This window comes from Gopherus evgoodei, chromosome 10, assembly GCF_007399415.2.
Source record: "Gopherus evgoodei ecotype Sinaloan lineage chromosome 10, rGopEvg1_v1.p, whole genome shotgun sequence".
In the NCBI taxonomy this organism is placed as follows: domain Eukaryota; kingdom Metazoa; phylum Chordata; order Testudines; family Testudinidae; genus Gopherus; species Gopherus evgoodei.
Window position 1 is genome coordinate 7627103 of NC_044331.1, and position 19896 is coordinate 7646998.

Below are 19896 nucleotides of genomic sequence, written 5' to 3' on the forward strand. Positions count from 1 at the left end.
TCTCCTCCCCAATCAATATACATTTCTGGTGCCATCTCAGAAATAGTAGTCACTTCCCGCAAAGCACTAGTGGCTCAAAATAATTCCAACAATAAATCCAAACTGAATGATGGCTCAAGTCACTAAATCAGCACTGAGAACACAGTGACAAATCCTTGCACAGAACTGTTACACTACCAGCCTGCAGCACCCCAGTGAAATGTGCAAAGCTAAAGCAGACTCTATCAAATGCAGAGCTATAATTGTGAAATAGTGTGAAAACCCAGGAAGAATTGACCGCACAATATAATATGACCCAAGAGAAATTGAAATAGGGAGGTGTTTATATTTTACTTCAATATCTAAAATACACAGGAGTTTGAGAAGGATATTTCCTCAGATTCTCAGAATTGATAAAAGATTTTACATTAAAAAAAAAGAGGCCAAACTGTGTACAGCTCTGGGGAAAGCGATGTAAATCATAGCATCTTGCCCTGGACAACCTGGAATTGGATCGGGAATGGACACATGGGACAAACTCCCAAATACATGGTATAAACTTATCCAGCGTAGAATGTACCTACCTCTGACAGATGCGAGGGAGTTCTGTTTCCTTCTTGCATGTGGGCAACACTTGCAGAGCTTGTGATACTGGTCCCATAAGGATGAACTGAATGAGTTGGTCCTGACTTTCCTCTCAAGTAATGGGGCAGAAGAAGAAACTTACTACCTGATCCCTCTGTGTGTTAAATTAGGCACCTGCAAACCATCAGACCATCCCTGATAGCGGAGTTATATAGAGCAGTGGTTCTCAAACAGGGATCCAGTGCCTCCTGGGGGGCCATGAGCAGGTTTCAGGGGTCCACCAAGTAGCACCAGTGTTAGACTCACTGGGGTCCAGAGGAGAAAGCCAAAGCCTTGCTGTGTGGGCCTGAAGCCTGGGGCCCCAAGCCCTACCACCTCGGGCTGAAGCTGAACTCTGAGCAATTTAGCTTTGTGTGCCCCCCCTATGCATTTGCCCTACTTGCTACCCCCTAACACCAGCCCTAGCTTTTATATGCAAAAAACCAGTTGTTCTGGCACTGGTGGGCTGTGGAGTTTTTAGAGCATGGGGGGGAGCTCAGAAAGAAAAGGGTTGAGAACCCTGCTATAGAGGGACGCTGCAGAATGTAGCATGAACACTGAACGTTTTTTTACAGTTTCTGATAAAATTTTGGATGGATCTTGAGCCTTATGAAATACAGGTTTAACAGCACTATCTATAGCCAGACATAGGGCAGGTAAGTCCCATGCAGTGTTTGCTTCTACTGCTGTATCTGCTGAGCTTCTTGTGAAAGGCCTGGAACGGGAGTGGCAGGGGAAGTGCCTTCAGCAACTGAAGAGCACCACTAGAAATGGAATGACTTTCACTCATAAACCATGGAGGTCTAGGGAAAAGGCACTGTTGGCTTCAAGTACGTGTGCTATTATACATGAAGGTTGGTTGCCAAATGTATACCAAAGCTCGTTCGGACATTTAAAGATAATTAGCTAAACCCGGACTTCTGTGGCATTAATATCTCTATTTTTAATTAACTTGAGCTGAACTTTGAATAAAACTCACCAGAGTGGTCCAGATTTATGTAATAAGATTAGGATCATAGCTTCCTCAGCCCAAAGCTTCATCTTCAGAAATCTTTTGTCACTAGAAAATCTAGTGTAGTGTTCAGATGATAGTTTGTATGAAATATACTATCTAAAATAAGATCCAATCCTGCAATCATGTATGCACACATTTAACTGTATGCACTCAGAGTTCTGTTAAAATCAATGACACTATTCACATGTGAAGCCAGCACGTGCATAAGTGCATAATCAGCGATACAAATTGCAACACATTGTATTGAGCAATAACGATATTCTCTCTTTCCTGTAGGTGGCAGCAGCAGTCCACAGTTATTCCTTCTCCACAAGCATAATGGGCGAGGCGCCCGCAGGAATCAGAATAAAATAAAGATTGGCTTGGAAAACCTTTAATTTGTGAACTAGAAAAGCAAATTACCAGTAAAGTCCAAAGTTTGCCCACTGATGCATGGCAGAGTTCAATGGGAGATGTGCATAAAGCAAAAAAGAGGCACAAACCTACTTTCCCCCCTTGGTCACCTTAATTACTTCCCTCCAAAATTTGGGTTCTCTTTCTCATCAGGACTTCCTGTTTTTGCAGCATTGGGTCAGGGAGAAGTTGCTATTTTTTTTCTGTTAAAATACATTTCAACCGCCTTCAGCTCGTTTTCTAACACATAGCAATACTTCTAGTCAGAGCCATCTGGTGGTTTTATGCCACAACAGCTGCAAGTACACTTGCTCTGTGAAATTCAACAAAGGATTTCCCCCCCTCCCGGTCCTTGGCTTTCCTGGTAGAGAATACAAATTCACTGCCCACTTTCGGAGTATTTTAATGCACCTGGTGTCCAAAGGAAATATTTTGCCTCCCCACTCAGTGATGCATCATTTGAATTATGGGTTACATCTTCCTTACTTGAAGGGATGGTCCCTTATTTGATTGATTTGACCCTTGGAGTGATCACCTGGGTTATCTAAAAATGTATTAAAATTGGTAAGTACTATTTTAAACGTTTAATTGAAGCTTATGATAATTGCATTGTATACTTGAGGGCAGTAGAAATATACACTTGAGAGAAAAATACATATGCTAAGGGAAATGTTTCCCTAGCACATCTCTTAAAATAAAGAGTTGTCTCTTATTTTTCATGTAGTTTCCCTAACTTCCATCCAGCAAAGGCGATCACCCTAACTCTCACTGACCATGCAGTAGATTTGAACTCACTGATAAAAATAAAAGTGCTGGAGCTCCTCTCTCCATTTCCTCATATGAGTAAACACATATCTTCAAGTTTATCTGTTCCACTGGCTTTCACCAGAGTTAAAAAAAAATCATTATAATGGAACTGCTATCTAGAAACACTGGAATGGGGCTGGGTTCAAACTAGAGCCCTAGTACTGACTCTCATATTTTATCAGGAGTCTTGCAGTGATTTTTCATGGTTACTTAAAAGCCCCAATGTTGGTGTCACAAAGCATAACCCTAAGTAACTTAAAAGGTAAAAGGCAATAAGGATATGAAATCTCCCTGTTTAGGCCTCAGATGAGCAAAAGTCCCTCCATGTTTAAACTCTAATTGACCTAACAGGCCAATAAATAGAAAAGGCCAGGTGCAACGTCCGTTATCAGTTGCCATACAGCTCAAACCTGTATAAGGCAACACTAATAAGGCCTGCATACTCTTGGCCAAGGAAAAAAAAATAACGGTTCACAAAGAAGAAAGGACAAGGTCGTAATTCAAAGGAGTGAACCTAACAAGATAGACTTGTAGTCTCCAGCCTTAATTAACTGTTTAGTGTAACTGCTTAATGTAACAGCTACAAGGGGGAAAAGGGGAGGGAGGAAAAAGGAACGGGCTTAGCTAAAAGTAAAGTATAAAAAAGGTAAACTGCTTGTATTAAATGGGCTGGATCTGAGGCATGCCAAGTCTCCCAGCTCTGCTTTAAGATCTCAAATAAACTTGTGTTTTGCTTCTCCACCCTGGTGTGTTTATTGGCGCTAAGCACTCTGGGCCCAAACCACTGTTGCTTGCCTTGGGCACCGTCCGTGCCTGCAACACCAACTCTTGGAGTCATGTTTAATGGAAGTTGAGATTCTTACATAATAAAGTTTCTAGCCCATGTAGATGTGGAGGAAAGCTTTAAAACGTGTTCTAAGTGCACCCTAAACGATCCCCAAACCAGAAAGGCAAAGACACCCCCCCACGCTGGATGTTCTCTTTTTATAAAACCTGCTATTTTTAAGCCAATCTCATAATTTGCGGGGAGCTCCTGATTTGTGATTTGTGAACTCTTGGGGTTGGCCGTACTGGTCCAGAGTAACCGTGGGGGCCGCTCCCCAGTGTCACTGGAGCCGCAGCCCAGGACTCAGGCCCAGGGAGCACTCTGGGCTGAGAGGCCCACCTGGGAAACAGGAGACTCGCTACTTCTTTGAGCGTCTGGGTGCAGGCGCCTCCCTCTCTATCAGGGTTGCCTGCCAACTATCACGTTACCTGCTGTACCAGTCATATGACCCCCTTGCTTATTATAGGTCACATGACCCCTGAACCCGAGGTAGTTGCCAAGAGCTCAGGTCACGTGGCGCCACTGTTCCGCCTCGGTAGCGATGGACGCCGTCAGCTGTGAACGCGTACCTGTGTGATCACGTGGTCAGCGTGTGCGCGCCCCCCTCCCCCACCAGACGCAGGCTCAGCGCCCGGAAGCGGGGTCTCGGTGCGCTCCGCGCTGCCAGGACGCGGGAGCGAGGCTTGGCCGTGGACACCCCCCCCCCCCCGCTGCAGCGCCGCGCGGGAGGAGCCGGTAAGGCGCGGGAGGGGTTCGTCCGCGCGGGGACCGCTCCCCGCGGTGCAGCCCCCCCCCTGCCCGCCCCCCGTTCTCTTCGGGGCGGAGAAGCCAAGGTATGAGATGTGCCACAGGGCTCTGCCCCCCCCCGCTGGGGGAGGGGACTCGTGCCCCCCCGTGCCGGGGGAGGGGAGTGCATGGAACGGGAGGGGGCCCTTGCCCCCCCCGTGCCGGGGGAGAGGAGTGCATGGAAGGGGAGGGGGCTCTTGCCCCCCCGTGCCGGGGGAGGGGAGTGCATGGAAGGGGAGGGGCTCTTGCCCCCCCATGCCCCCGTGCCGGGGGAGGGGAGTGCATGGAAGGGGAGGGGGCTCTTGCCCCCCCCGCCCCCGTGCCGGGGGAGGGGAGTGCATGGAAGGGGAGGGGGCTCTTGCCCCCCCCGCCCCCGTGCCGGGGGAGGGGAGTGCATGGAAGGGGAGGGGGCTCTTGCCCCCCCCGCCCCCGTGCCGGGGGAGGGGAGTGCATGGAAGGGGAGGGGGCTCTTGCCCCCCCCGCCCCCGTGCCGGGGGAGGGGAGTGCATGGAAGGGGAGGGGACTCTTGCCCCCCCGTGCCGGGGGAGGGGAGTGCATGGAAGGGGAGGGGGCTCTTGCCCCCCCGCCCCCGTGCCGGGGGAGGGGAGTGCATGGAAGGGGAGGGGGCTCTTGCCCCCCCCCCGCCCCGTGCCGGGGGAGGGGAGTGCATGGAAGGGGAGGGGGCTCTTGGCTGTCCCTGTGTTGGGGGAGGGGAGTGATGGGGGGGGGGGCAGGAATGTGGGACAGGGATGGGACCTGTAATTTCATGTCCCAGAAGGTGCTGTTCTAACTTCCTGTGGTGGCACTTTTCATTTATTAGTTAGTAAGTTAGAGTGCCTGTAGCTGTTGTGATTAAACTGCCTTTACCAATAGGAGCACAGTTTGTTTCAGACACACAATTTTACTGATTCAGATTTTGTGTCCATGGGAGCAGGAATAGCATGGCTGATGCAGCAAGAAACTTCAGGCGAGAAAATATTTCTATGGGTGGGCTGAGTAATGGTTCTTACAGGTCTGTTTCTTGCAGATCAAATGCAGCTTAGGGGAATAGACGTCCAAACAATTGTTAACAGAATATATGCAGCTTTCCCGCTCCTGTGACAAGCTCAAAAGCAGTTCTGAACATCAGCGACTAAAAGTTACTATAACTGTATTGTGAATGAATCACAAAAATCTTACCAGACACATTTTAATCTCTATTCCTGCTTTTGGGATGTACATCGACAGGCAACGTTTTCCTACATGTATTTGTTTAAAGTATTAGTGTATTTGAATTAAAAAAAAATTGTACTGGCTTGATCATTAACTGGTCTGAGAGTTGTTGATATCACTACATATGAGTTGTATTGGATAGTTGATTTCCCAGCCAAGTTTCATGGCATTGTTTCTGTTCTGTGACTTCAAAAAGCATGCAAGCATTAGTGGCACAAATATTTATGAGTGTGAACTTAGTATTCTGTTTCTGTGCATACTTGCATATGTTGCTTTGAATGTTCACAGAAAGTGAATTTCATACCATTGAAATTCATTTGCAGAAACACTCTTGAGAGACAAACACAAAAGAGGTACAGGCATGGTCAGAACAAACTTTAAAAACAGCAAATTTAAGGGGAAATGTTTTGTGGTGTTTCTAGTTATCATTTGATGGATGGATGGCTTGCTTACATGACATGAGTTTGAGGTCCAGTTGCTAGTAGATAGCTGTCCATAGCACAAAACCTTCCACAAATGTCATTGATTGGGATCTTTATTAGCCGTCTCAGTAGTGATCCCAAGGTTTGAATGGGCATGGAGATTGATATGCTTTATCAGCCCAATGAGGGGACCACTTCAGGTCATTGTTGAGGTACATTGACATGACAGTGAGAGTAAGGAGGAAAAGTTTGAACAGATGCTGCCTGTACCCAGGATATGGATTGAGGACCCCTGTGTCCAAAGTTGTAACTGGCACGTATCATCATCACCTAATAATGGTACTAAAACAACAGGCAGAAGAAGAGAGATGAGACCTGATTATAGCTAGAATTGATTTCTAATCCTTTTGTAGTGAACAAAATTATTCTTTAACATACCATTCCTTTTTAACAGACTAAACATGCATCTTGTTCAGCATTACTTTACATGTGTTCGTACAAGGCCTTGCTCAGTGGGGCCCTGATCCTGACTTGGGCTTCTGACTAGTACTGTAATATAAAAAATAAATATAGTACACAAAGATAAAGTTCACTGTACTTTTTTGTTCGCTGTTACTATTTTTGCTCTACTTCATTGCACCATCACACCCCATATCTGTTTTATATGTGAACAGGGTAAGCCACACTTTTAGCAGGTGCAGGGGATTAGTAGAATGAACTACTCTTATTTTTCCAATGCACAACTGTCCTTCCCATTCCAGTAATGTCTGAGCCTGTTTCACTTTGTAGTCTGTTGGGTGGAAGAGGCATTTGGCCTCCATTATACCTTTTTGGTGCATCCAGAATAGCGCAAGTGGTAAAATATGTGACAGCCAACACCGTTGGATGGGAAAACTCTGAATCTGGAAACATTTGTTGTATAATGAAAACTAAAGACTTTCTGCAGTACTGAAAACTGTACATAAGGGGTGCTCATTTTTTTTTCCTGTTGGGTGAGGTGGAGGGGGAAGTATGCCCTTCCTTCAGAGTTCACATTTCATTAAGCAGTAGAAGACTAGGCATCTGAATTCTAAAGACATGAAAGTGAATTGTAACTTAACTCTTTTGTCAAGTTGCAAAATTAATTAGTTTTTAATGGCTTTTATCCCTTAGGGAAACTGACCAGAATCAGCAATTGCCATATTCTACCTAGAAAAATGAACAAGTGGCCATTAATTATAATTGGGTCATGATGATAAAAGGAAACTTATTATGCATTCCTTATCCACTATATTCTTGTGAGCACATGAAAAGAATCACTGTAGCAGGATTTCCCTTGCAAACTAAAGTTAACACGCGGTCAGCATACAGCTGTGAACTTAAAAAAAATATCTGGCATGATTTGCTGTAGAAATGGAAGTTCTGAAACTACTAGTGCTATAAATGTTCCAGTGAAATGTAGGTCCCATGTCAGTCATGTAAGTTTCATTACTACAAATAAGTAGGATCCCATATAGAATATATAGCATTCAGAATGTGCAGACAATCTTATTAAGGCTTACCTACATGGGGAAACTGACAGGAATAGCTATTCCAGAATAGCTCCATGTAGATACTCTGTTCTGAAATAAAATCACTTTTATTCCAGAATAATATTCCCATTTTAGAAGCACACTAATTATTCCAGAATAAAGTGATTGTTATTCTGGAATACTGTCCACACAGGAAGCTATTTTGCAATAGTTATTTTGGTCAATTTCCCTATGTGGACAGGCCCTGAAGTTTTGACCGTTCTTTACAACAGGTATCGCGTAATCTGAAGTGAGGATTTTTACATGTTTAAAATGCTTTTAAGTTAATTATATTTAAATGAGAGGTGCCATCTGAATACTTGACTAAATGGACTGTAGACCCATGAAACATAAGTACTTATACAGTCCATTGTCTGAACTGTGAGCGAAGTACCAGTGAATTCAAATAGAGGCTACCTTGGAGCAGTTAATAAACTGGCTTAAAAGGAATGTTAAAATATAACTTGCTGTTTAAAAAGATCTTAAACCGTGCAATACTGTCTTCCTTTCAGGAGCTGCTACAGTGGAATGCTTTGTTATGAAAAGTTCTTATTGCACAAGACACCATCAATTCCTGATTAGAGGGTTAGTAGTAATCAATCAAGATACTGTATTTTCTGAATATCCCAAAGTGGTTATAATTAAAACTACAGATAAATAAAACACGGCACAAGTTAGAAGACTGACGAGGAAGGACGGTCAACTGAGAAGAGGTAAAAACAAACTTATCCTGAAAGAATCCTTTGTATGCACAATGAGGCTTCTATGCACTGGATTAGTGTAAACCTAGATTCTTGAGCTGAAACATCACATGTCTATGTTTCAGGTTTACGCAACCTCAGTTTCATCTAAACATCATGGGAGAGATTAAAGTCTCTCCTGACTATAACTGGTTCAGAAGTACAGTTCCTCTTAAGAAGGTATGTATGGGTTTTGTCCCCTGTTTATGAAGTGGTATCTTATTTCTGAAGGGTCATGGTGTGCAGAGGTGGAAATTGCCTTTGTAGGTAAAAATACAATGCCTTTGTAGGTAATGGAAAATAGTCACTGGAAATGGCAGATCTAGGTATCGACCCCCTGTGGCTCCCATCACCATGGTATTTGAGTACTTAGCGAGTACTTCTGTATTCACGTAGCTTTCATTGGAGGTGGTCTGTTCCTTTAGTGGGATTCATGGTGCCACCTGAGCTTTGGAAGCCTTCTGGAAAGCAGTGCCTGTTGGGGATCTCTCGTGGCAACAGACATTGGAAGCTGAGATTAGAAAAATGTTGTGGAGCTGAGAGGGCTGCTATGTACCATCATTGCTGGAGCTGCCGCTGGCTTTGCCCACTATGCCCGCCAATTCACATGCTTACACAGCGCTACTGTCTTGACTTATGAAAATACTTTTGCTGTCAGCTTCACAAATTCATCCTGGGTTCTGACAGTCAAGCTATGGGTTCTTTCCATCTCACACATTACAAGTAGTAATGTTCTGCAGGCCAAACTACCTCTCTGCAATCCTGTTGCCTCCAGATTATGCCCAAAATGGGTATGCACAGATGTAATTGCACTTAATTTGTAGATAGAGAGAGAGCATAGGTGTGCTGATGTCATAATTTAGGCTGCATATTGTCATCCTGGGGATTTTATGAGATGGAAAGAACGCCCATGAGATTCAGTGAGTACGGAATACTGTGCCACTTTCTACAGGAACTGCACTGCATGGAAGCTCTTGAGCAAGAATAACTCTCCATTTGCTGCTGATTGATTAAATGAAAATATGCATAAATTTCAGGGTAATCAATGAAGGTTTTATCTGAGCCTCAAAGTATGGGCATAGCTTTCTTTGATTGCTTACTTCAAAATAAAAAACAGTCAAAGATACCACAGTGATGAATGCGGGAAGTGGGTGAGACCTAAACAAGCCAGTCTGGGTCTCTGAAGGGGAAAAGCTCAGTTTTAATTATAGTTCATTGTGGGGGTTCTTTCTAGGAATAAGTCATATCCCTCTTCGGCTGTGGTTGTTAGCAATATGGTCAGCATGGAGGAGGCAAGGTTCCCTGATGCAGGAGGAGAGAAAATGGAGCTTACCATCCCACTTCTTCCCTCCTCATTGCCGCTTTGTGCAGCCACCAAATCAATGTAGTGAGCTCCCACAATTTGTTCTTTGTGGGGTAGTGGGAGTCAGAGGCTTGGAGATGTTAGGCTGCTTCTCACTGCTTTTCTTGCACCCGCCACGTGTTATCACTGCTAGTTCTCCCCCTTCCTGCTGAGGTCATAGATGGAAGCCTGTTCCTTCTAGGAAGAGGCTTAGAGGGATGCTGAAAATTAAATCAGTTTTTAAAGATTCTTTCATTCTTCCTCTGATCCTCTTTAAGGAGTATGGCTATAAACAGATAGCATCACTCACTACTTGTGATCAGTAAAGACCAAAGAATGCAACGGGGTACAGGCTGAGTACTTACTGTGGCGTACTGGCTAAATTCCACTGCAGATAACTATTCTGTTTACATAAAATTCACCCTGCAGTTCCAACTGGAGAAATGGCTCTTCACTTCCTCTTCTGAAAACTACCAGTACTTCTGGTGCAGAATGGCTTCTGCCTTCCACCCCACTGGCAATTGCATTTTCTAAAATGTGATAAGTCATTCCCATAGTTAATCTGCAGTGTTACAAAGAAAAGTGCTTTATAGATACAAGTTATGACTTGCAGATGTGTGTGGTGGGGAAGAAGGTTGGTTTTGTGGGTAGAGGACAGGGCTTGGAGCCAGGAGCCCTTTCTCTGTGTTTGTCATTCAGGAAGCCCTTGCAAAACTTTGTGCAAGTCATTTAAACTGCACATAGCCCAGTTTCCTGGGTTTAAAATAGGCTAGAGGTGGAGAGAATGCGGAAGATAAACTAACTCAACTTCATAAAAGTGCTTTGAGTGGAGTGTTCAGTCTCTTTAAAATGTTACACCGGCTATCTGTAAAACAGTATGTCTTACTATCTAAAATATTATCCTGCTCGGAGACAGTCCTAGGGTGAAATTCTGGCTCTATTGACGTCAATGGGAGTTTTGCCATTTATTTCACTGTAGCCAGATTTCACCCAAAATGTAAATTCAATAATCCACACTTGATTGAGTGTGTAACAGATCAGAAGGTGGTCAATAAGCTGTCTGAATCAGCTGTTAATCAGTGTGACTCAACTGTGCAACATTTATTGCAGATCCAAACACATCACAGTAAATCTACATATTGTGTGGCTCTTTCTCAAATGGAACAAGTGGTTGCCATACTCTGGGTGCCATTAATTGTCTGGCTTTGGGGAAAGTAATTAAATTAATCTCTCTGGGCCTCAGTTCCCCATCACATGTATTGAGTCTTGATCATTTCTTTAACACTTGCTAATACCCTCAAGTGAAGTACTCAGTGTAGGGCATGTTTCATTTTCAAAATCATGAAGATACGTGCTTGTTACACAGACACACAGGGCCATGATGAGCAGATTCAATTAATAATCTTATATATCAGAGGAGAACTTTCTTTCACATAATGTAAACGTAGAAATGTGAGTTCCTTAGCAGTTCCAGGGCTCTGAGAAGTCCTGGCACTAAGTCCTTTCTAATTTCTTGGAAACTTTACAAAAACTACTGATAATGTGATAATCACAGGCTCCCTGAACCTCAAGTACAGACTTCCTTGTAAATTACAGATTTGTTGTCAGCCAGGCAGATTTTAGAATTTGTGATATGGTATTTCCGGAGTATCCATAGAGGAGCTGTACTGCTATGAAAATGAGAGAGAGCTTTTGGTGCTACCAGTTCAGTAAGTTGTAAATTTAAAATGGATCACAGGTGCATAAACAGAGGTCCTGCATCTGTTGTACTATATGGGCTTTATTTGGGGGTTTTATGGTCACTGAGTTTATTTGACCTATAGTCCTGTACTACTGGTGAGTTTTGTACCTTTAAAAAAAATCCTAAATATACACAGCAGTATGCTTGAAAAGAAAACCCTGAAAATGTGAGATTGAGACTCCTCAAACTCTTATTCTTTAAAGATGCTGTTTGTGTAGGATTTTCATTCTTGGGTCTTGAATTCCTAGCATAAGACAAGCAGAATGCAAAGGTCTGAAGGCTTTTGCCCTGTAAGGGCAGCAGCAGTGGCCGGGGTCTAAGCTAGCCACTTCCTCAGCTGGTCATGTGCCGCTCTGCCTCTCCAACTTCTCTCCCTTGATCATTCTAGTGAACGCCTCCTTGACAGTAACTCAGCTCTCTGTCCCATTACAGCTTGTACTACTTTGGGTATCCTCTGTACAGTGTCCCTATCTTACAATCAGACCTCCATTGTTTCAGATTAGTGGTCCCAATTTTCTGAGTCTATTTAAGACAGTAGTGTTGAATAGTCACCAGATCTGCAAGTTCTTGGCCCACCCCCATCTACCTCCATATATGAGGGCCTAGGAAAAAATGTCTGTTGCAGGGTGCTGTCCTTTTAACCCAGAACTTTGATGATGATTCTCAGTCAGAGAAGAATGTTCTTGGTGATGTAGATTATCAGATCGTTAGCAGCCAGGGGCCTAGTCAAACCACAGAAGGAATTTTCCTCCTGGCTAAACATGTGCCACTACTTATGGTACAGTACAGGGATTGGCAACCTTTGGCATGTGGCCCATCAGGAAAAGCCCTGCCATGTCTGCAGGTTCGGCCGATCACAGCTCCCACTGGCTGCAGTTCGGTATCCCAGGCCAATGGGGGCTGCCGGAGCAGTGGCCAACATATCTCTCAGTGTGCACCGCTTCCCGCAGCCCCCATTGGCCTGGAGCAGCAAACCATGGCCAGTGGGAGCTGCGATCGGCCGAACCTGCGGATGCGGCAGGTAAACAAACTGGCCCAACCCACCAGCTGCTTTCCCTGACAGGCTGCGTGCAAAAGGCTGCCGATCCCGGGTATAGTGTCTTCTAAGAGTCGGTCCTGTTTGCAAACAGAATATTGGGATGTTCCCATAATTAATTCCTACACCAATTTTCATATGTAAAATTACTGTATCTGATACAAGGGGCCAGAGTTCCTGATTCAGGAAGATGGTAAGCTCAAACCGAACATTAGCTCAGCTGGGGTTATGTAACTTGTATATTGCTAAGGAAACGATTCCTACATAAAACAATCTCTGCAAGCTGACATAATTCTCTTCTTACTTCTGGCACTTGCATTGGACTTCAGTTGTTCAGAACATCATAAACTTCCATAAGACAGTGACTATTCTATTAACTAAAACCATACTGCTTAGAGAGAATGTAATCTAGCTTGTTTCAGATCATCTGATCAGCTTCTTTTCTATTTCACAACCACAGTTCTGCCTCCAGATGTGTGTTGGCGGACAGTGTAAACATCACATTTATTAAACAGGCAAGGGGTGAAAAGTTATTCTGAAGGGGAGCAAAGGGTGAACTTGTTCGAAAGAAAAATCTTGTAGCACAGATTTGTGAAACACATTACTAGAAACTGAATGGGAGATATCTGGTATCAGGCTTATACAAAGTTTCACTAAATTCTCTTCTTCCAGATCATAGTAGACGATGACGACAGTAAAGTGTGGTCACTATATGATGCAGGATCCAAGAACATCAGGTGCCCACTCATATTTCTTCCACCTGTAAGTGGAACTGCAGATGTGTTTTTCCAGCAGATTTTGGCACTGACTGGATGGGGTTACAGAGTTATTGCTGTGAGTATTCTCAATGCAATGTCAAAATTCAGTGTTTGTTTGCTCTTGTGTTACAGTAAATAAAACCAGAGTGTTAGATGCATCTGGTAAAGGTCAGCTTCTAAGTTGGTTTAGCTCATAATTTTTGGAGGAATCCAAGCAGAGAACTCCAGGGAAGGCTATACTAAGGTATATTCTGGGTTAGTAACATGCAAAACTGGCCCTAAACCAGTTCACTGAGTATGTGAAACATACAAAAATGTATATTAGATTTATACCTAGTGGATTAGTTCTGTAATGTTTTTTTCTTTACTCCATGAACACTAGGAGTTGGAGTTTGCTGATGTCTCATTCATAGGGTTTTACCAAATTCACAGTCTATTTTGGTCATAGGACTTTTAAAATCATAAATTTCATGATTTCAGCTATCTAAATCTGAAATTTCAAGTTGCTGTACTTCTAAGGGCCCTGAGCCAAAAAGGAGTTGAGGGGGGTGGCAAGGTTATTTTGGGGGGAGGGGAGGTTTGCCGTACAGCTGCTTTTACTTTTGTGCTGCTGCTGACAGCAGTGCTGCCTTCAGAGCTGGGCAGCTGGAGAGTGGCAGCTGCTGGCTGGGAGCCCAGTTCTGAAGGTAGAACTGCTGGCAGCAGCAGCACAGAAGTAAGGATGACATGGTATGGTATTGCCACCCTTCTGTGCTTCTGCTGGCTGGGTGCTGCCCTTAGAGCTGGGATCCCAGCCAATAGCCACCGCTCTCCAGCCGCCCAGCTCTGAAGGCACTGCAGGAGTAAGGATGGTGATACTGCAATGCCCCTAAAATAACTTTACAACCCCCCATAACCTCCTTTTGGGTCAGGACCCCCAATTTGAGAGAGGCTGGTCTCCCCTGTGAAATCTATATAGTATAAAGTAAAAGTGCGCACACAGGACCAAATTTCCTGGGGCTGAGGGGAGGCCAGATTTCACAGTCTGTGATGCGTTTTTCATGGCTGTGAATTTGGTAGAGCCCTACTCGTTCATTTCTCTTGAGGTTTTGTACAAGAGGAATTCTCAGTTTGCAGTTGACACGCTTCCTAGTGCAACAACTTCTCATGGCCTTGCTTTGTCTCCAGTTGGATCTGTTAGCTCCTCTCTGATTCAGCTTGGTGTATTATTCAGGAAAATAACCATGGTAGTTGGCTTCTCTGAAAGGCCAACATAATGTGATGTAACTTTGGTCAAGCTACAGCCAGACTAAACCACTTATCCACATCATTTTAATAAGCATTACCTGGTGTCTAAAAATGTAACTGAATGGGTAATTTAACCTAAAGGTTCCAGTATGACTGAGCTGTCCTCATGTAGTTATGGGTCACTGCCCAACTTCAGGCCTTTACTACCTTTGTTTTTCCTTGGCCATTTCTGGCCCTGTTCTCCCCTTTCTATGTCTGCTTCCATCATAGTTTGCAACTTTCACCTTCCATCCTTCCAATGGAGCAAAGCAGATAGTGGTGGTCTTTTTATGGGTAGAATTTATAAGTCTTCCTACTGGATCAGACATTGATCAATTTGGTTTCCCTCCAGCAGTGACCAGTGTCTGTTTCAGAAGGAAACCTTTCAGCTCTGCCTCCTGTTCCTAAGCCAGTTGTACAATGGATGAGGGTTTGCCATCCTTTATCTTAAGACAATGTGTTTACTGAAAAGGCATACAACTTGATTACCCACTGGCTGAAAATATTAAGTCACAAGATTTTTTTAGAAGGACTTCGTTGTAGTGTTTGTCTTAATGCCTCTCTGCTGCTGTGAATTCCAAGGGAGGATCTGAATTTTTTAGCAGAAGCCTTATTTATGCAAATAGTAATGTAGCTTTAAGTGACTCACTCCGTCTTTAGTAGATGATTTTATTTCTGATGATTTTGTATGGTATGGAAATCCTAAGAACAACATTAGTCTATTGTACAACATAATGAGAATTTTGCACATCATCCAATAATCATGTTGAATGTTTTAGCTACATCTCTTTGGCCAGGCTTTAATATGCAAGGCTTTTAAATATTTTTTTTAAGCAGAAAGGCAAAAGGTGCTTCTGGAGATATGAAAAGAGCAGCTGCTCAAAGAACAGCTTCATTTAATTACTGATTATAGTTTCATTTTACTTTATTACTCTAGTTGCAGTATCCAGTGTATTGGGACCACCTTGAATTCTGCGACGGATTCAGAAAACTACTAGACCACCTACAACTGGATAAAGTTAGTGCCCTGAGATTGACAAATAACATGGGGTTACTATAAAAATGTTAGGTAAAAAAGCCTAGAGTTTTTTAAGAACTAACATGCAGAAAATGTCCATGCTATGATGCAAGCTTATCAAAAACAAGAAATTCAAAATTGAAGCAAACACTATCCAAAAACTGTCCTGCTTTGATTCATTGGTCACTGCTTTCAGGAATTGTGGTGGGTTTCTTATTAATTTCAGTTTTTTAGTTAAAACCTCAAAGTTAATCCTATTAATTAATGACTTAGGTCTTTGGGGAAGAGACAGTCTTTTTATTCTGTTTGTACAGTACATGGCACAATGGGTGCTATGATAATACAAAAAAATAATACTAATAGTAAGTAATGGTAGTAAATGACATATCACAACATCGTCAATCTTGAATTAAAATAGCTTTGAAAAGAGGTTAAAATAAGTGTTTATACCGTATAGCATATTTGTCATGCCAAAAATCAAAAGTCCTGATTGAAATTTTTGAGACACGCATGTTGCCTGTGCCTTTGTTTTCAGTCTTTAAAGCATCTTTTTTTTTAAATTACATCATTTGAGACTGTTTTAGATTTTTTTTTTTGGTTGAAAATAAATTTTGAATGTCAGTTTTTTCTAAATAAGCTTTCAGCTTCTGTTAGAATACAAGGAAAGGAATAATACAATGTTATGTTTTTGTAATATGTTATACATGGATATTCGGGATACATTTAAGTTGTTACATAACATGTTCTTGTGTTTGGTTTTAAATTAGGTTCACCTTTTTGGAGCTTCTTTGGGAGGCTTTTTGGCTCAAAAATTTGCTGAGTACACACACAAATCCCCCAGAGTTCAGTCTCTGATCCTGTGTAATTCTTTCAGTGACACTTCCATCTTTAACCAGACATGGACTGCGAACAGGTGAGAAATATTGATAAAATGTAATGTCAGTCTTTGACTGCTATTACATTTTGTAGTAAAATTTCAGAGTTTTAGACAAATGTAGTTTCAAAAACTGCTCACTTGCTGGTAATCTGAGCAAACAATGGAAAAACAGGTGGCAAAATACTTTAAAAAAACGTGTTACAAGGAGGGTGCACACTTTCACAATCAGGATTTTGAAACCTGGAATTTTAACATTGGAAATAAGTTCTTGTTGTTTTTTGTCTTAAACTTTTATGACTGATATAATCAGACTTGGGAGCAGGGCCGGCTTTAGGACGTGTGGGGCCTGATTTAAAAGAGCTGCTGCTGAAATGCTCCCAAAGAGAGTGGAAGCGATTTGAGCTGATAGCGGTGGCAATTCAGCAGCAGCTCAATCGGTTGCCGCTGTTTCCGGCGGCACTTTGGTAGAGGGTGTGGGGCCCCTCTTCCAGATGCTGCGGGGCCCGATTCTCGGGAGTCAGGGGAATCGCCCTAAAGCCGGCCCTGCTTGGGAAAGACTGAGTCAAGACTAGATCTTTGTTTTGCCTAGTGGGTACATTAAGCTTAAATGAAACCAATGCTTGCTGAAGAATACATTTAAAATACACTCTCAAAGAATAAGGTCAGTAACTTTCAGTGTATTATATTCCTATATGTGCAGCTCTCCGTTATTTTAAAAGCTTATGCAATGATTGCCCTAGTGAAGTCCTGCACAAACCACTTGATTTGAAATGAAACTCAAATGTTTTGTTTTTGGTGGTGGGGAGGGAAGAGAGGAGAAACCAGAAAACACAACCTTTTAATTTTTGGAGGTCTTTAAACTTGAAGAGGTTCATGTGATCTCTTGTTTATATTTCAGCTTTTGGCTAATGCCTGCTTTTATGCTGAAGAAAATTGTTCTTGGAAACTTTGCTTCTGGTCCTGTAGATCCTGTCATGGCAGATGGAATCGATTTCATGGTTGACAGGGTGAGTGAGTCTTGGATGTCTCATTCTGGTAACGTTGGGCATGGTTAACCTTGCTTCTAGAGACAGCAGAACGTATATGGCATAGGTACATTGCTGCCATCTTTACTTATCTAATAGAAAGTATGAACAATAAGTGGCAGACCCTGAGCTAGTGTTACTCTGCATAGCTCTACTGAAGTGCAGTTATGGTGGGGGACGGTGAGGAGGCGGGGAGGTGGTCCCTCACCCCTAGACCAGATGATGGAGGGGCGGCCAGAACAAATGAGTAGCATTGTGGCCCCATGCACCAGGGTGCAAAATTATTTGTTCAGATGTGGCCTGGCCACCCTCCTCCATGTCCCCCATCACGATGGACCAAATCTGAGTGAGTATTGTGGCAGCCTCGTGCATGCGGTTGCAGTGACACTCAAATTTGGGGAAACTGGATACCTAGGTCCCGCTCCTTAGCAAAATTTGGGTTGTGCCCATTTCTTTAGGTATGTTACCATAAACCTCCCCAAGTGAAACTGAATTCATAGCCTTTATTTCCATGTATTGATAGCTGGAAAGCCTGGGCCAGAGTGAGTTAGCATCGAGACTTACCCTCAACTGCCAGAACTCCTATGTGGAACCTCATAAAATTCGAGACATTCCTGTAACTATTATGGATGTAAGTGTTTTTCTTTCTTCCTTTTAGCCTATTGCTTCATCTGGCTGGATTGAGTAGGGTTTGGCTATTCCATGAGCAGCTGGAATACTTGATCACCTCTGTAGAATAAAACGTGGAAGATCTAATTTCATGTTAGATGTTGCTTTCTACTCATTATGCAACACTATGAATTAACTGTAAGATGTCACTGGGGTATCGTGCGCAGTACAATCTCAGCTCATGGTGCTATAAACTAGGGCAGCATGACTTCCATTTTCTGGATTATGACATGCCTATAAAATTTTAGTTGCTCTTTAAAGATACAGCTGTTTTCTATCCATGTTAACTTCAGTGTCACGTTGAGGTCAAACTAATAACTGAGGCAGATGTGAACAATATAGGAAATCGCTCCTGAGCTTATTACTGGAGGACAAAGCCTCGCACCTCTCAAATAAGCATCAAAGGATATGCGTAATTTATTTTATACGGTCAGACCATGGGCTTTATTCTTGGAGATGGATTTCACTGTCAGGCAAATAGCACAAAGAAGCTAAAAGCAGTGAGGTGATTTAGAATAATTCTAGTATGCTATGGTCAATAGCTACAGAAAACTTGATTGGCTTCAGAGTTACCCTGTGATTGTTTTCAAGGTGTTTGATCAGAGTGCACTTTCCACTGAAGCAAAAGAAGAGATGTACAAACTGTACCCCAATGCCAGAAGAGCTCACCTTAAAACAGGAGGCAATTTCCCTTATCTCTGCAGAAGCGCTGAAGTCAATGTCTATATCCAAGTAAGCCTCTGAAATTCAAACCTTTCCTAGTAACATGTTTAGAAATGTCCCAGCAGAGTCCCGTCTTTCTCATACCCTCATCTGTCACTGCTCCCTACCCTTTGGGAGCTGTAGACACTGAACCCAACTGGTGCAGAGGAGTCTGGGCTACACAGCAGCCACACTTGTTGGTCCTGGGTTTGAGATTGGCTTTCATGTGCCTGATACCTCTGCACTCCCCGAGCTCTTGTTCCATGTAGGTGGAGCAAATGTTGGTGTATGAGCTAATGCTATATTTGACTGAACTATAATGGGGACTGGTTCCTGGATTTTACTGGCAGGAGAGGCATGCTGCTTTCTTCTTACCGGGTACCTTACCCATCATCCTGTATTATTGCTTCAGAGTTCCTTTTCATGTCCAACAGATACACTTACTGCAGTTCCATGGTACACGATATGCAGCGATTGATCCTTCTATGGTTAGTGCAGAAGAACTGGAAGTCCAGAAAATCAAGCTTCACAGCAGCAGTGAACAAGAGCAGCAGTAGCTTTGTCACAATCAATTAAAGCAGTGAACCAATCTGGTTGTCTTCCTGTATATAATCAGCTGTTTCCAATCTGCCTTTTCTTATGTTAGCCGGTTATCACTGTGTAACTCCAACAGGCTTGATATTATTCAGTGTAATGCAACCGAGAATGGTAATCTCCAGCTGTGTAACAGGATACTTTGGTTTACGTTTGTCTTTGAATGTAAGGAAGTACCTTTGAGAAGACTCCAGTTTTAAAGAATTGAGATACATTTTGCTACCAAAGTCTTCACCACTACGTTCTTAAAACGGAACCCCATTTCTTTTTTATATTTTTATTTCGCTGTATATATTGCACATGGAGGTTATGTACTTAAGCTCATTTATAATTTTGTTGAATATTTGGATTAAAAAATGCTGACGTGCCAATGTTGACATCTCTTATTTGGTTCATATGTTGTGTTGCAAGTTAGTTACTTTATTTCTACCTGAAATATAAAGCGTTACAGGTTTTAACTTTCTTGCTAGCTGTAACAATGGTTTTCAATAAAACTTCAATTTCAACAAGTGGC

At 42.9% G+C, this 19896-nt stretch overlaps 1 protein-coding gene across 2 annotated transcripts; it reads left to right on the forward strand.

Moving 5' to 3' along the window:
* Positions 1-4187: 4187 nt before the first annotated feature.
* On the forward strand, positions 4188-19888 carry SPG21 (SPG21 abhydrolase domain containing, maspardin). 2 transcript variants are annotated; one of them, XM_030577807.1, is made up of 10 exons: positions 4188-4379; positions 8127-8327; positions 8441-8534; positions 13146-13307; positions 15435-15515; positions 16283-16428; positions 17291-17399; positions 17941-18048; positions 18678-18818; positions 19223-19888. In XM_030577807.1, exons 3-10 carry the CDS (start codon positions 8472-8474, stop codon positions 19343-19345), a joined length of 933 nt encoding a protein of 310 aa, XP_030433667.1. In that variant the 5' UTR covers positions 4188-4379; positions 8127-8327; positions 8441-8471; the 3' UTR covers positions 19346-19888. The 2 variants fall into 2 exon arrangements, with proteins under 2 accessions (XP_030433667.1, XP_030433666.1); XM_030577806.1 differs by lacking the exon at positions 4188-4379 and adding an exon at positions 4388-4477.
* Positions 19889-19896: the final 8 nt, after the last annotated feature.